This window comes from Rhincodon typus, chromosome 23, assembly GCF_021869965.1.
Source record: "Rhincodon typus isolate 14 chromosome 23, sRhiTyp1.1, whole genome shotgun sequence".
NCBI classification, from domain to species: domain Eukaryota; kingdom Metazoa; phylum Chordata; class Chondrichthyes; order Orectolobiformes; family Rhincodontidae; genus Rhincodon; species Rhincodon typus.
Window position 1 is genome coordinate 21953942 of NC_063354.1, and position 25690 is coordinate 21979631.

General features: G+C 42.1%; 1 protein-coding gene across 1 annotated transcript in view; it reads left to right on the forward strand.

The window, feature by feature from the left end:
- The window catches only part of engase (endo-beta-N-acetylglucosaminidase), a 60032-nt gene that overhangs the window by 11563 nt on the left and 22779 nt on the right, over positions 1 to 25690 (forward strand). Inside the window, exons 6-9 of the mRNA XM_048610903.1 lie at positions 12350 to 12498; positions 14102 to 14267; positions 16427 to 16530; positions 19503 to 19611. Of these exons, the coding sequence (XP_048466860.1) occupies positions 12350 to 12498; positions 14102 to 14267; positions 16427 to 16530; positions 19503 to 19611 (528 nt within the window). The remainder of the gene's footprint in view (positions 1 to 12349; positions 12499 to 14101; positions 14268 to 16426; positions 16531 to 19502; positions 19612 to 25690) is intronic.

Here is a 25690-nt window from a genome sequence, read left to right on the forward strand (position 1 = left end):
GGGGAACTAGCAAGTCACAATCACTCATCTGGTCCCCTTGCCTTTTAGGTGGTAGAGGTCATGGGTTTGGAAGGTGCTGTCAAACAAGCCTAGGTGAGTTTCTGCTGTGCACCTTGTAGATGGTGCACGTTGCTGCCACTCCTGAATTTTAATTGAGCGTCTGTTTCAAAAGCAGAATTTTCCTGAAATAGGCCAGCAGCCTGTTCCCAGAGGCTGTAGCTTGTGGGACACCACTCTGACTAAATTGACTGACTAGGAGACACTGCTGCACTAACTTTGTGCCACAGTCATGTCAGAGGGATTAAGAGGTTGAGAATCAGGTTTGACCACATTAGGAATACATCCCCCATTGTCATCAAGTCCTGGAATGGGATGTGAACCTAGGGTCTCTGCCTCTGAGCCAGAAGTGTTACTACTGTACCACAAGACCTCCATCATCTGCTTTTGGCTGGTGTTAAGTATATAGTAATAGTTAATCAGACAGTAACTAAAGAATAAAGAGTTCAGAATTGTTTCTTTGGTTCAGTGTTATTAAAAAATCATGTCCTGACCTTATTGGCTTGCTCCAGAGCTTATAATATGAAAATAATCTGCGATGGTCAAGTTATACTAAAAATATACCACCCAGGCACACTTTCACATTGTACATTGGTAGTCGAGGGAGTGAATGTTGAAGGTAGTGAAATGGGTGTCACTAAACCACACTGTGTTATCCTGACTGGTGCTGAGCTTCAAGTGTTCAGCTGTACTCATTCATCACACTCCTCACTTTTGCATTCTAGATGATAGACAGAGTTTGAGCAGGTCAAGAGTGGAGTTATTCACTACATAGTCCCCAAACTCTGACCTACTTCTGTAGCCACGGTATTTATATGGTTGAATCCAGTTTAGTTCTTGGTCAGTGGTAACCCCCAGGATGTTAATAGTGGGGTATTCAGTGAGGTTAAACTATTGAATGTCAAGGGGAGATGGTTGGATTCTCCATTCTCCATTTAGATGGCCATTGCGTGGCACCTTGTGTGTAAATATTACTTGCTACTTATCAGATCAAACTTGAATATTGTCCAGGTCTTGTTGCATGATGACATGGACTGCTTCAGTATCTGAGGAGTTGTGAATGATGCTGAACATTGTGCAGCCATCAATGAACATCCCCAGTTCTAACTTTTATAATCATAGGCATGTTTCTGATGAAGCAGCTGAAGATGGTTGGGCCTTGGACACTACCCTGAGGGAATACCACTGAGCTAGGGGGCCTGGATTCAAGTCCCACATGCTCGTATGGTGTGTACTAACATCTCTGAACAGGTTCATTAGAAAATATCTACCCCGAGGGAATGCTGCAGTTATGTCATGGGACTGAGATGATTGACCTCGAACAACCACAGCCATCTTTCTTTGTGTTATCCATGGCTCCAACCAGTGGAAATTTTTCCCTCCACTCTAATTGACTTCAGTTTTGCGAGGGCTGCTGATGCCACACCTGTTGAAATGCTGCCTCGATGTTAAGGGCAATCACTGCTACCTCACTGTGTGTGTTAAGCTCTTTTATCAATGTTTGAACCAAATGAGATCAGGAGCAGAATGGCTTTGGCAGACTGCAAACTGAGTGTCGGTGAGCAGATTATTGCTGAGCAAGTGACAGCACTATCTACAAACCCATTAGATATAGGAGCGGAATTAGGCCATTTGGCCCATCGGGTCTGTTCTGCCATTTAATCATGGTTGATTTGTTTCTCAACCCCATTCTCCAGTCTTCTCCCTGTAACCCTTGATCCCCTTACTAAACAAGGACCTGTCCATCTTTGTCTTAAAGACACTCTATGACTTGGCCTCCACAATCTTCTGCAGCATGAGTTCCACAGATTAACCACCCTTGAGATAAAGAAATTCCTCCTCATCCCAGTTCTAAAGGGTCATTCCTTCAATCTGAGGCTATACCCTCAGGTCCTAGTCTCTGCTCCTAGTGGAAATATCATCTCATGTCTACCCTATCCAGGCCTCTTGGAACTCTGTAAGTTTCAGTCAGATCCCCTCTCATGCCTCAAAATTCCTTGAATACAGACCCAGAGTCCTCAACCACTCCTCACACGAAAAGCCCTTCATTCTTTGGATCATTGTAAACCTCCTTTGGACCCCCTCCAGCACATCCGTTTCTTAGATATGGGGCCTAAACTGCTCACAATATTCCAAATACGGCCTGACCAGAACTTTAAACATCCTCAGCAGTACATCTCTGCTTTTGTGTTGTACCCCTTTCGAAATGACCGCTAACATTGCATTTTCCTTCCTAACTCCGCATTGAACCTGCAAGTAAACCTTAAGAAAATCCTGAATTAGAACTCCTAAGTCCTTTTGCCCTTTAGATTTTCAAGCCTCTTCCCGATTTAGAAAATGTTCTATGTGTGTATTCTTCCTACCAAAGTGCATAACCTCATACTTTCCCACATTGTATTTCATCTGCCACTTCTTTTCCTGAAGATTATCTTGTCTAATTCCTTTTACAGCCTCCCTGCTTCCTCGATTCTACCCGTCCCTCAGTTCCACCGTCCAAATCGTTAATGTATAATGTGAATAGGTATGTTCCCAACACGGAGCTCTGCAGAGCTCCACTGGTCTCCGGTTGCTATCCTGAAATCAACCCCATTATCCCCACTCTGTGGCTTTTGCCGTCAGCCAATCCTCTATCCATATGAGTAGCTTGCCCGTAACACTGTGGGCTCTTATCTTATTTAGCAGCCTTTTGTGTGGTACCTTGTCAAAGGCCTTCTGGAGATCCAAATAGATCAGGTCGATTGGCTCGCTTTTGTCTAACTTGATTGTTACGTCCTCAAAGAATTCTAACAGATTTGTCAGGCATGACCTCCCCTTGATGAAGCTGTGCTGACTCAGCCCTATTTTGCCTTGCATTTCCACATCAAGAGCTAGCTTACCCTTATACTTCATCTTTACCCCCTTACTGCTTTTTTAGTTATCCTCTGATTTTTAAATGCTTCTCAATCCTCTGGGTTCCCACTAATCTTCATCACATTGTATACTTTGCTTTTATGCTGTCCCTGATTTCCATTGACAGCCATGGTTGCCTCATCCTCCCCTTCATATATTTCTTCTTCCTTGGGATGAATTCCTGCTGCGCCTCCCTAGTTACCGTGGAAACTCCAGCCATTGCTGCTCCACTGTCTTCCTTGCTAGTCTCCCTTTCTAATCAACTCTGGCCAGCTCCACCCTCATGATTTTGTAGTTACCTTTACTCACTTGTAATACCTGAATCCAGCTTCTCTGTCTCAAACTGCAGGGTGAATTCTATTGCACTGTGGTCACCACCCTCTAGGGGTACCTTCACCTGAAGGTCCCAAATTATGTTTGTCCCATTACACATCACCACATCCAGAAATACTTGTTCCCTAGTGGTCCCTACCACAACCTACTCCAAAAAACATCTCGTTGATATAGATACATAGATGGTTTAGAGTCGAGGACTAAGTGTGGTGTGTCAAAATTTGCAGATGACACTAAGGTGAGAGGTAGAGCAAAGTGTGCAGAAGACACTGAAAGTCTACACAGGGATACAGATAGTCTAAGTGAGTGGGCAAAGGTCTGGCAGATGGAGTACAATGTTGATAAGTGTGAGGTCGTCCATTTTGGTAGGAATAACAGCAAAATGAACTATGTTTTAAATGATAAAAAATTGCAGCACACTGCTGTGCAGAGGGACTTGGGTGTCCTTGTGCATGAATCGCTAAAAGTAGGATTGCAGGTGCAGCAGGTAATTAAAAAGGCAAATGGAATTTTGTCTGCCATTGCTAGAGGGATGGAGTTTAAAAACAGGGAGGCTATGCTGCAGCTGTATAGGGTCCTGGTGAGGCCACACCTGGAGTACTGTGTGCAGTTTTGGTCTCCTTACTTGAGAAGAGCTATACTAGCACTGGAGGGGGTGCAGAGGAATTTCACTTGGTTGATTCCAGAGTTGGGTTGGATTATGAGGAGAGACTGAGTAGATTGGAATTCAGAAGAATGAGGGAAGATCTTATGGAAACATATAAGATTATGAAGGGAATAGATAAGGTGGAGGCAGGGAGGTTGTTTCCGCTAGCAGGTGAAACTAGGACTAGAAGGCATCGCCTCAAAATAAAGGGAAGCAGATGTAGGACTGAGGTCGGGAGGAACTTCTTCATCCAAAGGGTTGTGAATCTGTGGAATTCCCTCCCCAGTGAAGCGTTGAATCTACCTCGCTGAATGTTTTTAAGGCAAGGCTAGATAAATTTTTGAACAGTAAAGGAATTAAGGGTTATGGTGAGTGGGTGGGTAAGTGGAGCTGAGTCTCAAAAAGATCAGCCATGATCTTATTAAATGGCAGGGCAGGCTCGAGGGGCCGGATGGCCTACTCCTGCTCTTAGTTCTTATGTTATGTTCTTATAGCACAAATTCCTTTTGTTAGGATCTGCTTTTCCTAGTCCACTGGCATAATGAGGTCCCTCATGATTATGGTAATAATGTGTTCCTTACATGCCTTTTCTATTTCCTGATTTATTTTCTGCTGGATCTTTCTTCCTTTGCAGTTCCTGAACTCTATCCAAATGGATTTTACATCTTCTGACCCTAAAAACCTTCTTGCTATTGATTTAATTTAGTTTCTTACTAACAAGGCAACCCTGCTCCCTCTGCCCAGCTACCTGTCCTTTCGATAGTATCCTTGGATACTTAGTACCCGGCCCTGATCCCCTTGCAGCCAGGTCTCTGTGATGTCCACAACATGCCAATTTCAATCTGCGCTACAAGCTCACTTACCTTGTTTTGTGTACTGCACGCTTTTAAGTACAGCACCCTCAGTCTTGTGTTGACTGCCCCCCTTCTCATAGTTGTCCCCTTACCTGCTGTGCCTGAAGCTAGATTCCTGACCTTTTCCATACTCTCTGTCCAGCTACCTGTTCTGGAAACGTTAATAGCCCCTGCTGAGCCCTCCGTCCTGCCTGTCACTTTGCTCATGATTGAGAGTAGCTTGCTCAGTAATTGGCTGTGTTAGGTTTGTCCTGCTTTTTGTGTACAGGCTATGCCTGAGGAATTTTGCACATTGTCAGGTAGATGCCAATATTGTAGCTGTATTGGACGCCAGGCCTTGTGAGTTTACAGCGACCATTAGGTTAACATACATTTACATAGTGCCTTTAATGTAGAAAAGGCTGCTAAGCTGCAGAGTGAGTTATTAAGAGGCGAGATTAAAAACAAAATTATTCAAAAATGTCAGTTTTAAGGAAGCTACGAAAAAATAACGGAGAGGTTTATGGATGAAATTTCACAGAATGAAATCTCGATGACTAAGGTGTAACAAACATCTTTGGTGAAGTGAAGTGAGGCTGGAACATGAGGCCAGAAAAGGAAGCCACAAAAATGTCCTGTGTGTGTAGGGAGGTAGTTGTAGGGCTGGAGCATTTTACAGAGATGGTGAGGGTCAAAGCCATGATGGCATGTGGAAACAAGGAAAAAGATTTTAATGCAGGGAAATAGGAATATCATTGGCAGAGTTTCTGATGAGCTGAAAGTTCCTGAATGTGGACGATTTAAGTCTTGCCGATGTGGCCAAGGTAAAGAGGTACAGAAGGAGGGAAATCAAGAGGTGACTCATCCTTAGCTAATCTTGTGTGCCTTTCAGACTTTGGCTGTTGTGTAACTGGGTAAGCAGATTGAGAGCAGGTTTCCTGCCCAGTCTCAATGCCAAGAAATTGTGTTCAGAAGTTAAACGGGGGATTGGTTTAATAAAATGCATTTTCCTCTTAATATTATTGAACTATAAGTATCATATTATTGCCAACAAATGATCCTTGCATTTCATCTCAAGCTGTTGTTCACATGGAGTATGCGATCTGCAAAATTCGTGTGTGCTAATGATCTAATAAGATGTTAATTTAGTTTCTGTCTTGTTCTGAACTGCAGTTAGCACGCTTTTGAAATTCTTCCAGGATATTGAGTCATCTACTCGATTTTCATCTCAGCTGCTTATGAAAAGCTGTCATGGTTAGCAATCACTCACCAATGAGTATGAGTGAGCGCTGAGGAAATTCCATGGCACTGGTGGTGGCACGGTGGCTCAGTGGTTAGCACTGCTGCCTCACGGCGCCAGGGACTCGGGTTTGATTCCACCCTCGGGCGACTGTCTGTGTGGAGTTTGCATGTTCTCCATGTGCCTGTGTTGGTTTCCACTAGGTTTTTCAGTGCTTCTTCCCACAGTCCAAAGTTGTACTGGTTAGGTGGATTGGCCATGCTAAATTGTCTGTACTGTTTAGGGATATGCAGGTTAGATGGATTAGCCATTCTAAATGCAGGCTTCTGGCAATAAGGTAGGGGGCTGGGATGCTCTTTGGAGAGTCATTGTAGACTTGATGGGCCAAATGGCCTGTTTCCACACAATAGGAATTCTGTGATTCCATGGTCATGGGTTCTCTGGGTCCTTTCATGCCGATGATCCCAATCCTCGAGCCATATCTCCAACCACACATTTGGCAGGTGTTCCCGGTGTTCCTTAAACATTAATCCCTTTACCGCATGTCAAAGTGGCAGTGGTGAGTACCAACTGCAAGATGCACAGCAGAAACTCACCAAGATTTCTTTGAGCGCAGCTTGCAAACCTGTGACCTCTGCCATATAGGAGGACAAGAGCTGTAGATGGATCAGAACGCCGGCACCTGCAAGTTTCTCTCCAGGCCGCTCACCATTCTCTTGGTTCGATATCACCATTCCAACACTGTCACTAGGTCAAGATCCTGGAACTCTTGGAACTCTGTTCCTAACAGTTCCTAAGCTGCTCGGTTTCTCTGCTGTTTTGTTTCCCCGACCATATGTCATGTTTTACTTTGGGCAACTAAATAACAGGCTCAAAGAATCCTGTCAAGTGACTGGAAGGATCAGTGAAGCAAGACTGTTCACATTTCTGGTTAATTGTGATAACTACAGATGGGGAACCGGTGAAGAAGATACAAATTAAAATAGAAACTCTTTTCGAGTAAGTTGTGTGCTGTGAATAAAGGGGAATCAGTGCATGTACTACCCAGAAGGCATTTGATAAAGTGCCACATGAAGGGTTATTATGAAAAGTGAAACTCCTGTTGGAGGGGTTAGCATCCTGATAGGGGTAGAAAATTGGCTGGGAGGAAGCAAAGAGTAGGCAGAGTGAATCTTTTTCATCTTAGCAGAAGTAACAAATGGTATGTCACAGGACCCAAGCTAGACCTCAACTATTTACAATTTGTGTAAATACTTGGATGAAGATACGGAAGACACAGTTGTCCAATTTGCTGATGATACAAAGCTAGATAGGAAAGAAAGATGTGAAGAGCACATAAGAAGACTACAAAAAAAAACGATACATTAAATGAGTGTACAAAGTTTTCTCAAAAGGAGTGCATTGTGGGAAAATGTGAAGTTGTCCATTTTGGCGGGAAGAGTTTTAAAAAAAGGCAGTGAGAGGTTGAAAAGCTTGGAGATGCAAATGAATCCGGGTGTCTGAATCGTAAAGAGTCAGTATGTGGGTAGGGCAATGAATTAGGAAAGCTAACAGAGTGTTATCATTTATCACGTGAGGGACTGAATTCAAAAGTAGGGAATTTATGCTTCAGTTATACAGGACATTGGTGAGACCACATCTAGAGTACTATGTACAATATTGGTCACCTTATTTAAGAGAGAGTGTAAGTACATTAGAGTAGTTCAGAGAATGTTCACCAGATGAATACCTGGGATGAAAGGGTTGTCTTATGAGGAAAAGTTGGGCAGATTAGGCTTGTCTCCACAGGATTTGAAAAGGAAGAGGCCGCATGATTGAAACGTGTAAACTCCTGAGGGGTCTTGATAGAATAGATGTGGAGAAGTTGTTTCCTGTCTTGAAGAATCTAAAGCATGGAGTCACTGTTTATAAATAAGGTGTTGCCCATTTAAAGGTAATAATTTTATTACAGGGTTCAGAGTCTTTGGATCTTTTCCTTCAAATGAGTTGGAAGCACAGTATTTGAACAGGCAGAGGTAGATAGATTCTTGTAAAGCAAGGGGTGAAAAGTTGTCAGTGGTGGGAATGTGGATTTGAGGTTAGAATCAGATCTACCAGGATCTTATTGAGAGTAGGCTTGAGGGACACAGGAGGCTGATAAATAACATAAGAGATCATGATGTTGGGGGCAAGGTACTGGCATGGATAGAGGATTGACTGACTGACAAGGCAGAGAGTGGGGGTGAGGGCATGAAGGGGTCTTTTCTAGGATGGCAGCTGGTGACAAGTGGAATTCCACAGGGGTGTGTTGGGACCACAACTATTACGTTATTCATTCACGAACTGGATGAAGAAACTGAGGGCACTGTGGCTAATTTTGCAGATGACACAAAGAGATTTGGAGGGGCAGGTAGTGTTGAGGAAGCAGGCAGGTGGCAGAAGGACTTGCATAGGCCGGGAGAGTGGACAAAGAAGTGCAAATGGAATACAGTGTGGAAAAGTGTGAGGTTATGCAGTTTGGTAGGAAGAATAGAGGCATAGACTACTTTCTAAATGTGGAAAGGCTTCAGAAATCTGAAGCACAGAGGGACTTGGGAGTCCTAGTTCAGGATTCTCTTAAGATTAACATGCAGGTTCATTTGGCAGTTAAGAAGACAAATGCAATGTTAACATTCAATTCAAGAGAGCTAGAATACAAAAGCAACAGAGGCTGTATAAGGCTCTGGTCAGACTGCTTTTGGAATATTGTGAGCAGTTTTGGTCCCTGTATCTAAGGCAGTATGTGTGGTGTTGGAGGGAGTTCAGAGGAGGTTTATAAGAATGATCCCAGGGACGAAAGGCTTGACATATGAGGACTCTGGGTCTGTACTTGACAGAATTTAAAAGGATGAGGGGGGATCTGATTGAAACTTACAGGATGCTGAGGTGCCCGGATAGAGTGGATGGGGAGATGATGTTTCCACTAGTAGGAGAGACTAGGACCCGAGCGCACAGCCTCAAGTGAAGGGACGGCCCTTTAGAACCAAGATGAAGAAGAATGTTTTCAGCCAGAGGGTGTTTAATCTGTGGAACTCCTTGTCGTAGGGGGCTGTGGAGGCCAAGGCATTGAGTGTATTTAATGTGGGTTCTTGATTAGCAACAGGATCAAAGGTGACTTGGAGAAGGCAGGAGAATGGGGTTGAGAAGCACATTAACAATAACTAAATGGTGGAGCAGACTTGATGGGCTAAATGGCCTAATTCTGCTCCTGTATTTTATAGTCCATATATTTTGTATGTTATGATTCTATGATTTCATCAGCTATTTCACCTACCTTCTCTGTTCCAAAGGCTAATTCTACTGGTAGGAAGTTCTAGATCATGGGAAGAGATCAATACAAAAGGAAGCAGGAGGGGAATTGAGACTGTGGGGAATATGCGGGATCAATATTTCATTTTTGCATGTTTTAAACAATCATTCTAATCCTCGTTTCATTTGTTGCACACGAATTAATTGTAATAGCCCTTTTGGTTACGATGCTATACCGTATAACATTGTTAGCTAAGGTTTCGGAGTAGATTTGTAGCTCGGGTTGTGGGTGTTGAGGTTGTTTGGCTCGCCGAGCTGGTTTGTTGTTCCGCAGACGTTTCGTTACCGTGCTTGGTAACATCCTCAGTGCAGCCTCTGATGAAGTGTCGGTGTGTTTTCCCGCCTGGCTTTTAAACTCTGGGGTCCATTGCAATGGATTGCCTCACTTCCGGGTTTCCTCCGTAGTGGAATGTATATGGGGTCGAGTTCAATGTGTTTATTAATAGCCTGCTTTGTGGAGTGCCATGCTTTCAGGAATTCTCATGCTTGTCTTTGCCTAGCCTGTCCCAGGATCTTGGTGTTGTTGGATATCCAAAGAACTGGGTCAGGAGATGCCTACAGGAACAACATCAGAAAGATTCTACACGCCCTGACACACTCATCACACTACCCTACATCAGGAACACGTCAGAACACACCACAAGACTTCTATGACCGCTGGGCATCAGAGTGGCACACAAACCCACATCAACCCTACGACAAGTGCGCACCCGAACTAAAGACCCAATCCCCGCCATGAACAGGACCAATGTCATCTACAAGATCCCCTGCAGAGACTGCGAGAAACACTACATCGGACCAACAGGAAGGAAACTAACAACAAGAGTACATGAACACCAACATGGCTACAAAAAGACATGACCAATACTCACTCATCTCAATCCACATGGACAAGGAGAACCACGACTTCGACTGGGACAACACCAAGATCCTGAGACAGGCTAGGCAGAGACAAGCACGAGAATTCCTGGAAGCATGGCACTCCACGAAGCAGGCTATTAATAAACACATTGAACTCGACCCCATATACATTCCACTACGGAGGAAACCCGGAAGTGAGGCAATCCATTGCAACGGACCCCAGAGTTTAAAAGCCAGGCGGGAAAACACACCGATGCTTCATCAGAGGCTGCACTGAGGATGTTACCAAGCACGGTAACGAAACGTCTGCGGAACAACAAACCAGCTCGGCGAGACAACCGACCTCAACATTGTTAGCTGCTCAGAGTCTTCCTATTTGCAACGTTTCTTTCTCCAATCTAAAGGCAATCTTGAACTCTAGATGAGTTTTACAACATTAGTGATTCCAGTTGGCATGAGATGTATGCCTAAAGTTCATAATTGTCATTCAATCTGGTGACTGGTGTTCTTGTAATGTGCTCCAATATCATACAACCACTGATTAAGTAAACACCAGATGGAGCCTCCTATCACATCGACAATCATAACAGCTATGACTAGAATCTTTATACAGAGGGGTAGAGGGGACACAATTACAATTTAACAACCAGAGGTTTTTTTTTAAACAACTGCGCCACAGTCAGCTCAACATCGATTATTCACTACTATCTCATTTATTTTAAAACTCATGGTGCTCTTGCCTAATTGGATATACACCTGAATGGCAAGAAGTCGGAAATCTATTGTCTGAGCCCATACCAACTATAATTTAGAGGGAAAGCGAACCTTGAAGAGGTGAATAAATAGCTTGCCTGAGGGTACCTGACCCCAAGAAATGCCATTACTGGTCGCAAATGCTGCAGACGCTGTATCCTGCCTGTAGTATGCATTCCTAAGTTTGTTGGATGCTGATTAACTTGCAGATTCATCCGAAGTTGTGATTCTGATACAGTGCTTGAAACTTCTCTAAGACTTTATATCGCACTAGTCACATAGGAAGTTTGATTCTCGAGAATATGGGTCAGTGGTGTTAGCGTTTGCTTCAGGTTAAAGATTGAGAAAATACTTTGAAGAGAACATGTTCTCCTCGAAATGGGATATGTTTTTAATCCACCAGTGTTTTCTAGAAAGACATTCCAATGATTGCTTTGTGCACTGCACACAGAAAGAATGGTGAGACACATGCTTGGATAAGTCCATAAGAAATAGGAACGGGAGTAGGCTGTTTGGGCCCCTCAAGCCTACTCCACCATTCAATAGGATCATGGCTGATCCAACATTCTTCGCTTCCACTTTCCTGCCTTTTCCCGGTAACCCTTGATCCCTCTATTGATCAGAAATCTGTCGATCTCAGCCTTAAATATACACAAGGACTTCGCTCCCACAGAATCTTGTTGGCAAGGAGTTCGTAAGACTCTGAACCCTTTGAGAGAAGAAATTCCTCCTCATCTCTTAAATTAAGCCTTCAATTGGCATCCTTTTATTCTGAGACTAAGCCAGAAGGTTCTAGTCTCTCCCATGATGGGAAATATCCCCTCGGCATTTCCCTTGAGAAGCCCCATAATGAGGTGGCTGATGTTGGGACAACAGGCTTAATGCAGAGTCCTAAGACAGCCTGCATGTGTTTTATTCTGCAATATCAATTAGGTTTATTAAAACAGAGCTGCAGCTTGTACTCTGCAAAGCAGTGGCTCATGGTTGACATAGAGCTACCTGCTTGATTCTTTGCCTGTCTAGAACCGTAGAGGTTGGTCCTACACAATGGGGGCAAATTGTCTTAGTGAAAGTTGTAAATTGTTAGCTCTTGTCGCTAGTTTGCCAACCAGAAGTAAAATCTTTTCTTTTTTTCAACTTTTCAGAACCTTGCGTATTTTAAAGTCTTCAGTTGAAGCTTTGAAATTCAGACGTGTGGGAAGAAGTCTTTTGAAGCTGTTTGTGATGTAGACAAGTACCTCAGTGTACTCCTCCAGGAAGTACTGGATTGGATCTTGGAAATCTCATGGGCCAGATACACAGATTAGAATCCAAGAACTGTAATTTCTGTAGAAGCCAAATAGATAATATTTACAGGTTGCCTTCCATTTTACATGTGAATAATGTCTTTTTCTCTCTATTTTAATGCAGACTAATGCAGTGAAGAATGTGCCAGACTTTCTTAGTTACTTCCGCACCAAGATGCAGCAAGCTGTTCCGCACAGTCTCGTTATCTGGTATGACAGTGTATTGGAGTCTGGACATTTGGAATGGCAGAATGAATTGAATGAGCACAACAAGTGAGTGGCTAAAATAGGTATCATCTGCTGTTCAAACATCTCTTTGCATCTTATTGTTTTATATAACTTTGATTCTGGCCATCAGTTCAGCTGTGTGCTAGTCATAGTGTAATCATATATCATCTCCCTATAATGTGTAGTGAGATGAAGACTGCTGTCTCTGCAGTCTGAACAATGAGATCTCAGGACTTGAGAGTGGGGAAGCTGTTGTTAAGAGGATGGATGGGGAGGGGAAGAATTCAGAAAGCGAATTATAGCTTCTGTTACACTCTGTCTGTACATACCATCTTGATAAGATGTCTTGCAATGCTGACAATATCTGCCTTTGCCTTTTCCACTCCCCATTTCTCTAGTGTATTCGACTTACTATGTACTCTGGCCTATTTTTTTTTAATGTTGCCTGTAATTATTTACACCCTAATAATATTGGGGTTACTTGTCTTTTATAACAATCTCCCTGTTAGAATGACTATCATTTGGCTGTTGTAGAAAATGCATTACTGCTTGGATTTTGCCATAATCCTATGGTTTAAAACTGCCCAGTAGCTTCAACAGGAATTTGTAACTATGATGAATTATAGCCAATCATTTGCCCATGCACTATAATTCTTTGTTGTGCATCTCTTAAAACTGTTCTGAATCACTTGTGGGGCTACTACATTTCACAGATGAACAGTGTATAAAGTGGAGGAAAGCATCTGTTCCATAATCTTTATTAGAAATCAGTCAAAAGAGTGTAAACGTAGATCTACAAATATCTGGTAAATTATGACTGAAAAACACTTGGGGACTTTCTTTGGAGTAAAATTCTTACTTCACTATCTCCTTTTAATGACATCAGTTATTATTGCTGTGTTTTCTTTTCAGATCTTCCACACTTTGGAAATATTACACTTTTTTTTTAAAAAAAGAACTGGTATTTAAAATGCTCCTCACGATGCAATATGCAAAAGTAACAATGTATTGTTCACTTTTTCAATAATCTTTGAGAGTTGATTTCCAAGATTCAGGGTTCAGAATTTAGAACCTTTTGAGGTCCAAGTATGGTGATTTGAGTCTGATAGATGTTATTGAATTCCTGAGTAATAGCTGCATTTTTGAGAGTCTGCAAGTGCTTGGCTGGACATGCACCAATCACTGCTGTGCAATGTCCAATGGAATGTGAGACTGTCTGTAACATAAAACAATAATCCATGTCAATATTACCAGTTTAGAAGGATGAGATTTTGGTCATAATACCAAAGATCAAATTATTATTAATTTTGACTGCAGTGCTTACAGTAGGCTAGAAGAATAATTTACCACGTTCATAGGAAGTAAAAGATTATGCTATCACACTGGTTTGATAAATTGCATGTCGTTCTGTTAACTTCCAGCATGAGACTGAATGGAGTATTTCCAAATGTGGTTACATTTCAGCAGGTGTCTGTGAAACTTGCGCATTTTATTAACAAACGCATAATAATGTCTGGGTATTTGGCCAGTGCTTTATGTTGCTAGTATGTGATTTTGTTGTGACTCATTTTACTTTGAGCAACTAATTTTTATTTTGAGTACCTAATTTTTTTTATGTTGCTTCACACATTTTCATTTCTTCTTGCAGAGTATTCTTTGATTCCTGTGATGGTATTTTCCTGAACTATAATTGGACAGAGAAACATCTTCAGCGAATGGCGTTGATGATGGAGGGACGCCATGCTGATATCTATGTTGGAGTTGATGTGTTTGGCCGAGGAGATGTTGTAGGGGGAGAGTTTACAACCAATCTGGTAAAGCTGATTTAGAGCTGTATTCAGGCATGTGATAATAGCACCAAAGGCAGTTCTTAACTCCTCCTCCCAAAAGCTCTATTTGTGTAATTTTGAATGCATTTTTTGCAATGGACCCTTCAAATCAGAGGGAACTATGAGAATGACTTTGAATCCTTTGGTCATTTTAATGGGATATTCTGTTTATCATTTGCATGAATTGCAGGCATAAATATTGTCCTGTGCTTAGTGAACAGATTGTTGCTGAAATTGTCAGTCTACTGGTAAAGCAAGATGGTGGTCTTGTAGTAATGTCACTGGATTCGTACTCCAGTGACCCAGGCTCGCACTGGATCCAATCCCACGTGACAGGAGATGGTATTTGAATTCAATTAATAAATCTGGAATGTAAAGTTAGTCTGAGTAATAGTGACCATTGCCAGTTAACACTGACAGTTGTAAAAGCCCATCTGATTCACTACAGCCCTTGTAGGAAGGAAATCAGCCCTTGGTCCTGCTTACATGTGACTCCAGACTCACAGTATAGTGGTTGACTCTCATCATCCTGTCTGAAATTGCCTAGCAAGCCACTCAGTTCAATGGTAATTACAAGGATGGGTAATAAATGCTAGCCTTGCCAATGATGCCCACATCCTATCAAGGAATATAGAAAATAAGAAATTAGTAACTTCTTTTGAAAAGTTCACAGCTTTGATCTTCTGGACCATTATGGTTTCATTGCAGCAATTTTGTCAGACTATCTAACCAGTGACATGTTAGGAAGAGGAGGAATTAAGCGTAGTGCAGTGAAACGAGGAGTTCCATTCTCTGCTGACACAGTGTTTTGACATTTGCAAAGGAATTTGAGTTTCATATTAGTTCTTTTGCTGCCCTCTGCTGTTGATTCATTGTATTTACAGCCACTGCTATATGCATTTGACCAAATGAGGTTTCGCAGCACAGTTCTTTGAACCTGCTCAAATGATGATAATAGACCACTGCTAAACATTGTTTCAATTATTTGAGTTTGAATGTTGAGATAAGAATTCGGAATTGGCCAGAAATTTGTCTTTGCAGCTGTTGCATAATAGCTCAAATATATGAAGTTTAAGGCCAAAGAATGAATTAATATTAAACAGGCAATTATAAAGGAAATAGATTCTGCTATTTGAACTAGGGGGTCTGAATAATATTTTTTAGTCCAAATTACAATGTGATGCACCTTGTAGGTTCAGGTGAACAAAGAAAGGAATGAATTGAAGGTACAGTTTGTGTGTATTAGACGAGTTCTTCTTCAAATATAGATGCCACAGAATTTGCTTGATGGTTGAATATCAGATTTCCTGCCAATTCCTGTATTGACTGGAACTTTTCCTTCTGGTTATTTTGTACAAGTCTGTAGGGCAGCTCAAAGACAGAGACTGTTTCTAAGAAAAAGGCAGTTGCAGGTCATTCCTTTGTATACTGTATGTTACTCAAGCAAAATACGGATAACGGGAACATGGAATGATTTCATTATAAACATGAGAAGTTGCAACAAAATTGTGTACATTATAGAACACTTAATTGTGTCTTTGGAAAATAGTCTGAACATATTTCAACAGTTCAAAGCAATATATAAATGGAAGCTAATTTTAGTAAAAATTGCTGTAGTTAGTCATATAACTGGTTCCCGTGAACTCAAAACTAAAAGTTTCAGAACAATGCAACATTAAGTAGAAAGACTATCTGCCTATTGCAGGTGAATGTGAAAGATTATGTGGCACTACTTGAAGTAAAGCAGTGAGTTCTCCCAGTAATCGTTCCACCTTCTTCCTCCGCTAACTCTACAAATATTAAATTGGTTAACTGACCATCTCACAGTTGTGTATGGGAAATTGCAGCGTGCCAGTATCGGGCTTATTCATCGATGTTTCAGAATAGTTCCTTCTGGATTAAAGCTTCATGATGTCTGAAGCAGTGGCAAGGTTCTATCTTAATTAAAATTTCTACTCTAAGTACAACTTATTTTAGCAGTTTTTGCAAAGCCCTGTTTGACACTGTTTTAGTTTTGTGGAAACCTAAGGATAATTTTACGCAAGCTGCAAAGATATATTTAATCGTCCCCTTTGTTGAAAGCTTCCAATCACAAAGTTTCTTTCTAGTATCACAACCTCATAGTAATTTGTATTGTATTCTAGTCTTTGGAACTGATCCGCAAGTACAACTTCTCAGCAGCTATATTTGCGCCTGGCTGGGTCTACGAGACTTTGGGAAAGGAAAACTTCTGTCAAAACCAACACAAGTAAGTCAGCATTGCCCAATGGGGTATTGATGCTTGCCAAACTTGTGGTGATCAGGTCACCAAGTTCACCACAAGTGATACAAAATAAGTGCAACAGATGAGGTGAATGTTGTAGCAATCTCCGAAAGATGGATTGGGATTGGGGGCTGGGATAGGATAACAAAGAAGGTGAGCAATATTGCGATTGCAGTTCTGTCACGGAAACAGAGAAGCATAAAAGGTTGGAGCAGGAGATGGCTATTTGGCTCTTCGAGCCTGCTTTGCCATTCAATCTTATAATCATGGTTGATCATCAATTTAATAACCTGTTCCAGCTATTGCCCCATCACTCTTTGATCCCTTTAGCTGTAAGAATGATATGTCATTCCTTCTTGAATGTTCAATATTTTGGCCTCAACCGTCCAAAGGCTCACTACAATCTGGGCGAAGGAATTTCTCCTCGTCCCAGTCCTAAATGGTATATCCCGTATCCTTAGATTGTGACCCCTGGTTCTGGAGTCCCTGGTCATCAGGAACATCCTTCCTGCATTTATCCTGTCTCGTCTCATTAAAATTCTGCAGCTTTCTTTGAGAACCCCTATCATTCTTCGAAACTCCAGTGAATATAATCTGGACCGATTCAGCTTCTCGTCATACGTTAGCCCTGTCATTCCCAGGAATCAGGCTGGTAAATCTTTGTTGCACTCCCTCCATAGCCAGAACATCCTTCCTTAGATAAGGAGACCAAAACTGCACACAGTACTCCAGGGCTGTTCTCACCAAGGCCCTTTGCAATTGCAGCAAGACACCCCTGCTCCTAAATCCTCTCATTGTGAAGTCCAACAACGTACTATTTGCCTTCTTCACCGTTTGCTACACCTGGAGCGCTTACTTTCAGCAACTGGTATACAAGGACACCCAGGTCTTGTTGCACCTCCCCCTTCCCCAATCTGTTGCCATTCAGATAATAGTCTGCCTTCCTGTGTTTTTCTACCAAAGTAGATAACCTCACATTTATCCACATTATACTTCATCTGCCATGCATTTGCCCACTCACTCACTTTATTCCAATCAGACTGAAGTATCTCTGCATCTTCCTCCTATCTCACCCTCTCAACCAACTTTGTACCATCTACAAACATAGAGATATTACATTTAGTTCCCCCATCTAAATCATGAATAGATATTGTGAAAAGCTGGGTTCTGATTACTCATCACTGTGGTAACCCACTAGTCACTGACTGTCACTCAGAAAAAGACCCATTTATTCATAAACACAAGTAACGAGTGCTGGAAAAGCTCAGCAGGTCTGGCAGAATCTGTGATAAGAAATCAGAGTTAACATTTCGTGTCTGGTGACCCTTCCTCAGAAGGTTCTGAGGATGGGTCACTGGACCCGAAACATTAACTCTGATTTCTCTTCCCAGATGCTGCCAGACCTGCTGAGCTTTTCCAGAGATATCTATTTTTGTTTTTGATTTACAGCATCCACAGTTCTTTTGGTTCTCATTTGTTCCTACTCTTTATCCTGTCTGCCAGCCAGTTCCCTATCCATGTCATTACACTACCCCAATCCCGTTCACATTAATTCTATATGTTAATCTCATATGCCTTCTGTAAAATCAAGTAAACCTCAAGCACTGGTTCCTCCTTATCAACCGCTTAGCCAATCCCTTTGACCTCCTTCGCTGAAATCTAAACTGCTTTCAATCTGCAGATCTGGTGCTTTTTTAGCCAATTTTAGTGCCCTTTACTTGGATCTGATATTATCCCTAATTTCCCTTGTTACCCATGATTGGGCCACCTTTCTGGTTTTAATTTTGTGCCAGTCAAAGAATAGTTTTAGTTCTGGCAACTAATTACTACTCAGCATCCATTTGCAGTACAGTAACTACCAATAATTCAATTTTTTTTCTGAAGAAGGGTCCAAACTCGAAACATCAGCGTTCCTGCTCCTCTGATGCTGCCTGGCCTTCAGCTGCACACTGTGTTACCAATATTTCATCATGTTTTCATTTTCATCGATGGTGACCTCTTTACCATGTAACTGAATGCAGCGAGGCTGGAGAATTTTTTTGTAACATTAAGGATTGTTTCTACCTGCAGGACTTTCTACTTAATTTTAACACAGCCAGGGATTGAGACAGATAGAGTCTGCATGCTCTCAGTCAAATAGACTGCCACAGGGTCCTAATGTCTCACCTAATGGAGAATATCAATTCACCACATGTCAATGGCTGATTCGCCACATGCAACAGAAGTGTCAAACAATGCTACACTAAACTCTGCACTAATGCCACTCGTGTTTCCACTGTTCTATTTGATACAGTGGGTGAAAGAGTAGGCATTACGGGAATGAGTGCTGTGCAGTTAATGCAGGTAGAGAAGAAACTAATAGGGCTGCTGTATGATTTCCTCCCAAAACTGCTTCTCTATTCCAACCCTCTCTTTTCCTTTTAAGGCCCATCTTAGAATCCCTACAGTGTAGAAGCAGGCAATTCAGCCCATTGAGTCCACACCAATCCTCTGAAGAGCATCTCACCCAGTCCCACCCCCTAGCCCTGTAACCCTGCATTTCCCATGGATAATCACCTAACTTGCACATCCCTCGACACTTTAGATTGGCCAATCCACCCAACCCGCACATCTTTGGAGTGTGGGAGGAAACCAGAGCCACCCGGAGGAAATCCATTCAAACACAGGGAGAAAGTGCAAACTCCACACAGCCAATCGCCTGAGGGTGGGAATTGAACCTGGGTCACTGATGCTGTGAAGCAACAGTGCTAACCACTGAGCCACCCAATCTTGCCTATCCTAATATCTGTACAAGTGATAACATTTGTTTGGTGCTCCTTTTGAAGTGCCTTTGAACGTTTTACTATGTTGAAGGAATTATGTAAGTATTATGTTCTGGGGCAGTTTGACATTATTGATCACATTTTGTAAATGATTTGTTATACATTGAAATCTATTGTCTGTCTGTCTCTGTCTAGGTTCTGGAACTTGTTGACTGGATATTTGCCCAGTCATAGCATCTGTACATTGCCCTTTGCCACCTCTTTCTGCCAAGGCTTTGGAATGAATCTTTACAGGAATGGAAAGGTAGGGCTTGAATGCATAACTTCCCAATACAACATTAACTCCTCCCTTCCCTATCCTCAGGTTGCACTCATGTGGAGGAAAATCATTTTGAATTTAATTGCATGAAAAAAAGTATTGAACACATTCATTTTTATAACTAGTCAACATTGCTGCAATTGATAGGACTAAGCAATTCAACTTCTTTTGTTATTATTTTTAAAAATGTGTTCTTAGGACATAGGTGACATTGGTAAAGCATTGTTTCTATTGCCCTTCATGCTCCTGAGAAGATGGTGCTGGTCCTTCTTGGACTAGTGCAGTCCCTGTGCTTCTAGCACTCCTACAATAGGGTAAGATAGGGAACATCCAGGGGTTGGTGCAGCAACATTACAGAAGTGGCAGTTCACAGCCAACTCTGGATAGTGTGTGATTTGGAGAAGATGGTCATGATCTTGCTGCTCTTGTGCTTCTTGGTGAGTGCTGAAAGGACAAGAATAGGCCTTTGCTGTAGGAAAGCTGATGTTTCAGGTCTGGACCCTTCTTCTGAAGAAGGGTCCAGACCCGAAATGTCAGCTTTCCTGCTCCTCTGATGCTGCCTGGCCTGCTGTGTTCATCCAGCTCCACACCTTGTTATCTCAGTCTCCGGCATCAGCAGTTCCTGCTATGTCTAGGCTTTTGCTGTATCCTTGGTACGTTGCGGCATCCTGCTCCAGTGCACTACTAGTGGAGAGACTGGATATTGCATCCAGTGGTGGAGGCAATCCTCAAGTGAATTGCTGTGTGTTAACCAGTTTGACAGCCTCTTGGTGAGGAGGTCTGGATGTCAATCTTTACTTCATTTTAGATTCACTGACAAAGTGAGACATCAGAAATTTATAGCGCCTAACTCTACAGTCCCCAACCAGTGTCTCTTGACACTCTTTAAATAAACCAATAAAAGATGCAATAACCAAACTGACTAGCAATAGCCCCTTAATGGGGCTGTGTAACACACATCAAATCCTCAGCAGCACAGTGTTACATATAAATTGGAATTTAGTTGTGAAAATGGCTCTATCATGTGCACACATGCTGTTATCACAATAGAGTGCACCTCCCTGTCTTGTAAACATGTAATCTTCCTTTATACAATTAACACAATTTCAGCTATGGAGAGACAATAGATTGGCTGGGATTGTTTTCTCCGAATGGCAGAAGCTGAGAGTGGATCTGATCCAGGTGTACAAATTTCTGAAGGGTCAGAGGCAGGATAGTTAGGGAGAAACCTTTCCTTTAGGTAGAGGGGTCAATAACCAGAAGGCCCAGTTTTAAGGTAGGGAGCAGGAAATTTCAAAGGTTTTTAAGGAAAACCTTTTTCTGGAAAATCTTTTTTGCAGCCTAATAGAATGGTAGGGGTAGGGACCCTCGAGACATTTAAGAACTGTTTAGATGGACACTTGAAACACTGTAGCATAGGGCTGAAGGGCCTCTTTCTGTGCAGTAAAAACTCTCCGAGCTCTTTGTGATGAACTTCCTTTGTGATGTTGTTATGTTAAATTCATCCAGGTGAATCTTGAATACACTATTACATTCCTGACTTGAGACTTGTAAATGATAGAGAAGCTCTGAGGAGTCAGGAAGTGAACCTCCTTTTATAGGGTGCAGTCTTTGGCATGCTCTTATAACTACTTATTGATGTGGCTAGTTCACTTATTCTTCTCGTCAGTGATGGCAGTTTGTTTGTGGAGGGAGATTTGTTGATAACTGTAGATTTGAAAGTTGGAGATGTGGAGATAGACTATCCTTACTTGGCGCTTTTGTGAATGTTACTAGTGGCTTGTTATCTTGGGCCTATGTTTATTCAGGTTCTGTTGTAAGTTGGCTCAAGTTGCTTAATTATTACAGGAATGGAGCTAAAGCAAGTTGAATCATCAATGAACAGCCCAGGTCCTGACCTCATGAAGGAAGGAAGGTCATTTATAAAACAATTTAAAATGATTGACTCAGGATGTTTTCCTGCAGTGATGTCTTTTTTTTGGGGAGGTGGAGGGGGGAGAGTGTAGTGACTGACTTCTGATGAGCATTTCCAGAAATCCTGGTTGAGACGCCAGCTACTGGACCCTTACTGACCTGGACTGGACCAAATGTTGCCTTAACTTTGAGAACAGTTACTGTCACTGTCACTTTGCCTTTTGCAGAGAATTCTTGATGCTGCAGTGATGTTTGTTCTGTTTGAGGATTGATTCTGCAGTTCAGCACGAAAATAAAATTTGCCAGTCTATTCAAGCACATGTAAAATAAATGTTCTGTGACTCCATGTAAATAACACTTAAATATATTGGACATACATCTTTTATTCATTTGTGAATCTATTTCTTAATGACTGTTTACAAATCAGCATTAAAGACAATCTCCTGCAAACTCCATTTAGCATAGAATGGACCTCAAACATCCCTGAGTGTAAATGCTGTAAGAGCAGGAATATCCGTTCAGTGCTCAGATAAAGCCGTGCTCCATTTCTGGCTGTTTTGGAGCATCAGATTCTTAAGCTACCTAGAATATTCGCTCAGCTTCAAAGGTAAAACAATTAATATCACTTTCCCATCGCCTCATCTTACCCCTCACATCATCACTCAGATTTAACCCAATGACAAACAGTTGCAGCCCGATTAATATCTACCTCCAATAACAGAAGTGAACCAATCAACACAATATTTGAGTTCTTCCATGCGTGTTCAAATTGGTCTCATTCTCATGGGACCTTTTTGATGTAAAAGGCATCACTAAGGAATGTAGGAAGAGGAGTGGGCCATTCCATCCACTGAGCCTACCCCATTTAATATGATTATGGCTGACTTAACACTTCAGTATATTTTACTCACTCCATCCCTTGGTAGTCTGATAACTATTAATCTCAACCTTTAACACACACAAAGACTGAGCTTCCACAGCCCTCCTTTTAAAATTCTAAACGTTCACTACCCTCTGAGTAAAATAGTTTCTTGTCATCTCAGACCAAAGGAGCATCGCCCGTATTTTTAAATTGTGTTTGAGTTTGATTTATTGTTGTCACATGTACCAAGATACAGTGAAAAGTGTTGTTATACAGGCAGATCGTATCATACAGAGTGCATCAGGTAGCAGAACAGAGTGCAGAATACATTGTTACAGCCGCAGAGAAGGTGCAGAAAGATCAACATTAACATTTGAGAGGTCTGTTCAAAATCTGATAATAGTGAGGAAGAAGCTGTTCTTGAATCTGTTCATATGTGTGTTCGAACTTCTGTATCATCTGCCCAATGGTAGAGGATGGAAGAGAGTGCAGCTGCGGGGGAGGGATCTTTGATTATGTTGGTTGCTTTCCCGAGGCAGCGGGAAATATAGATGGAGTCAATGAATGGAAGGCTGGTTTGTGTGATGGGCTAGTCTGTGTTCACGGCTCTCTGTAGGTTCTTATGGTCTTGGGAGGAGCAGCTGCCCTACCACACTGTGGTGCTTGCTATGGTGCATCTCTAAAAATTGGTAAGAGCTTTTGCAGCCATGCCGAATTTCCTTAGCCTCCTGAGGAAGTAGAGGCATTGGTGTGCTTTCATGATTGTTGCGTCCCTCTCGTTTTAACTCCCAAGGCAGAGGAAAATCTTACCTGCATCTACCCTGTCTATCCCTTTTAAGTATTATGTAGCTTTCAATGAGATCACCTGTCATTCTCTAGAGAATAAAGGCCCAATTTGCCCAAACACTTTATAAGAAATTTCTGCCTTCTGGGAACACATCTGCTGAACCTTCATTGCAATCCCTCTATGGAACTAAAGAGATTAGGAGATGAAAACTACACACAGTACTCCAGGTGTGGTCTAACCAATTTTCTATACAAACAAAGCAAGTCACACATCTACACACGTTGTTGCTGTTTGTTTAGTGGGTAGCTATGCACTGTCATGGGTGAGGTTGAATATTCGTGGTTGAACATTTTACAATAAAAGGAATTTGCTGACACTGACTTGGACGTGCTCACTCGGATTCATTCACTGCAAACAACATCTGAGGTGAGCCACGGTAGCAATGGTAATTGTCAAAATGTTCAAATAAAAATATTCCAGTTTTAAAATAATGGTCTTCAGTCACAAATGGTCTTGCCAACAATTGCTGTAAGTTTCAATGTCTTTTTTTATATTGGAAAGTCTTGCATTAGCTATACAAAAGCATCAAATCACAGAACATATTAAAAGTAACCTTCAAAACCTGTAGACAGAACCACAGCCAAGGACGTTAAGGCTTATTAATGTAATGATCCAAAATTTCCATCCTTATTGCCACAAATAATATGGAGCCTAATAAAAGACATAATCAAGTCTGAGTTTGAATAATGTAATAAAGGGTCAGTCCAAAGAACTGCAGCCCTTTGATTACATTACAAGCTTGTAGCCAATCCTTGCTATCTATCATTTTTTATACATATCGTACATTCAATTTTAGACTCTTGCAAAAATGTAGTGGCATTTACAGTGTTACAAGTTAAGTGATATGTTAAGTGAGTGTTTTAAAAGCGTTAAAAGTCAACATGCAGATTTAGCATTACTACTTCTCCAAGTCTTCATGTCTGTGATCTTCGATGTACTGTACCTGCTCAGTTCTTACTCTGGTTTGACCTTCATACAACAATACACAAGAAGAAGAACCTTTAAGCGTTTACAATATACACTCAGCAGTAGCACTCACCTCCTCGGGTAAAAGGTTGTGCATTGAAGATTCACTCCAGAGGCGCGAGTACAGTAATCGAGGCTGACACTCTCAGAGCAATACTTCCTGCAGAAATCAGATAAAACATGAAGGTGGGACCCCATCTACCATGTTGCTAAAACTCCTCGTGTGCCCCTGGATGCAATTGCTGCTGCTTGGCTCAGCCCAGAATATTTGTTGTCATTGTTCTTACATTACAACAGTGATTGGTCATTCATGGGATGTGGATGTCACTAGCTGGGTCATCATTTATTGCTTGTGCCTAGCTGTCTTTGAGAAGGTGGTGGTGAGCTGCCTTCATTTACCACTACAATCCACATGTGTAGGTATACCACGATGCCATTAGGGAAAACATGCTAAAGTTCCAAGTCAGAATGGTGAGTGACTTGGAGAGTAACTTGCAGGTGGTCAGGATGTTATATACCTGCTGTCCCTTGTCCTTCTAGATGGTAATGGACATGGGTTTGGAAAGAGCTGTGTAAGGACCCTTGGTGATTTTCTGCAGTGCAGCTTGTAAATGGTATGCACTGCTGCTACTGAGCGTTGGTGGTGGAGGGAATGGATGCTTGTTGATGTGGTGCCAATCAAGAGGGCTGTTTTGTCCCAGATGGTGTCAAGTTTCTTGAGTGTTGTTAGAGCTGCACTCATCCAGGCAAGTGGGGAGTATTCCATCACACTCCTGACCTGTGCCTTGCAGATGGTGGACAGGCTCTGGTGAGTCTGAAGTTTGAAGGTTCGTAGCATCTGACCTGTTCTAATAGCTATAATACTTAGAGCTATTCAGATCAGTTTCTGGTCCACGGTAATCCCCAGATGTTGATATGGGGAATACAGCAATGCTAAATTCATTGAATGTTAAGGAACAATGGTTAAATTCTCTTGTTGAAGATGGTAATTGCCTGGATCTTTTATACACGAATATAACTTATAAATTGTAAACCCAAAGGAGCCTTGGAGAATTACACTTTGTATTGGCTGTAAAGTCCATTAGGGCATGCTGAACTGATAAGAGGCACTACCTAAATGCAGAGGTAGTGGGAACTGCAGATGCTGGAGAATCTGAGATAACAAGGTGCAGAGCTGGATGAACACAGCAGGCCAAGCAGCATCAGAGGAGCAGGAAGGCTGACATTTTGGACCTAGACCCTTCTTCAGAAATGGGGGAGGGGAAGGGGGTTCTGAAATAAATAGGGAGAGAGGGGGAGGTGGATAGAAGATGGATAGAGGAGGAGGTAGGTGGAGAGGAGACAGACAGGTCGATGGAGCCAGTAAAGGTGAGTGTAGGTGGGGAGTTAGGGAGGAGATAGGTCAGTCCAGGGAGGACGGACAGGTCAAGGGGGCAGGATGAGGTTAGTAGGTAGGAGATGGGGGTGCGGCTTGA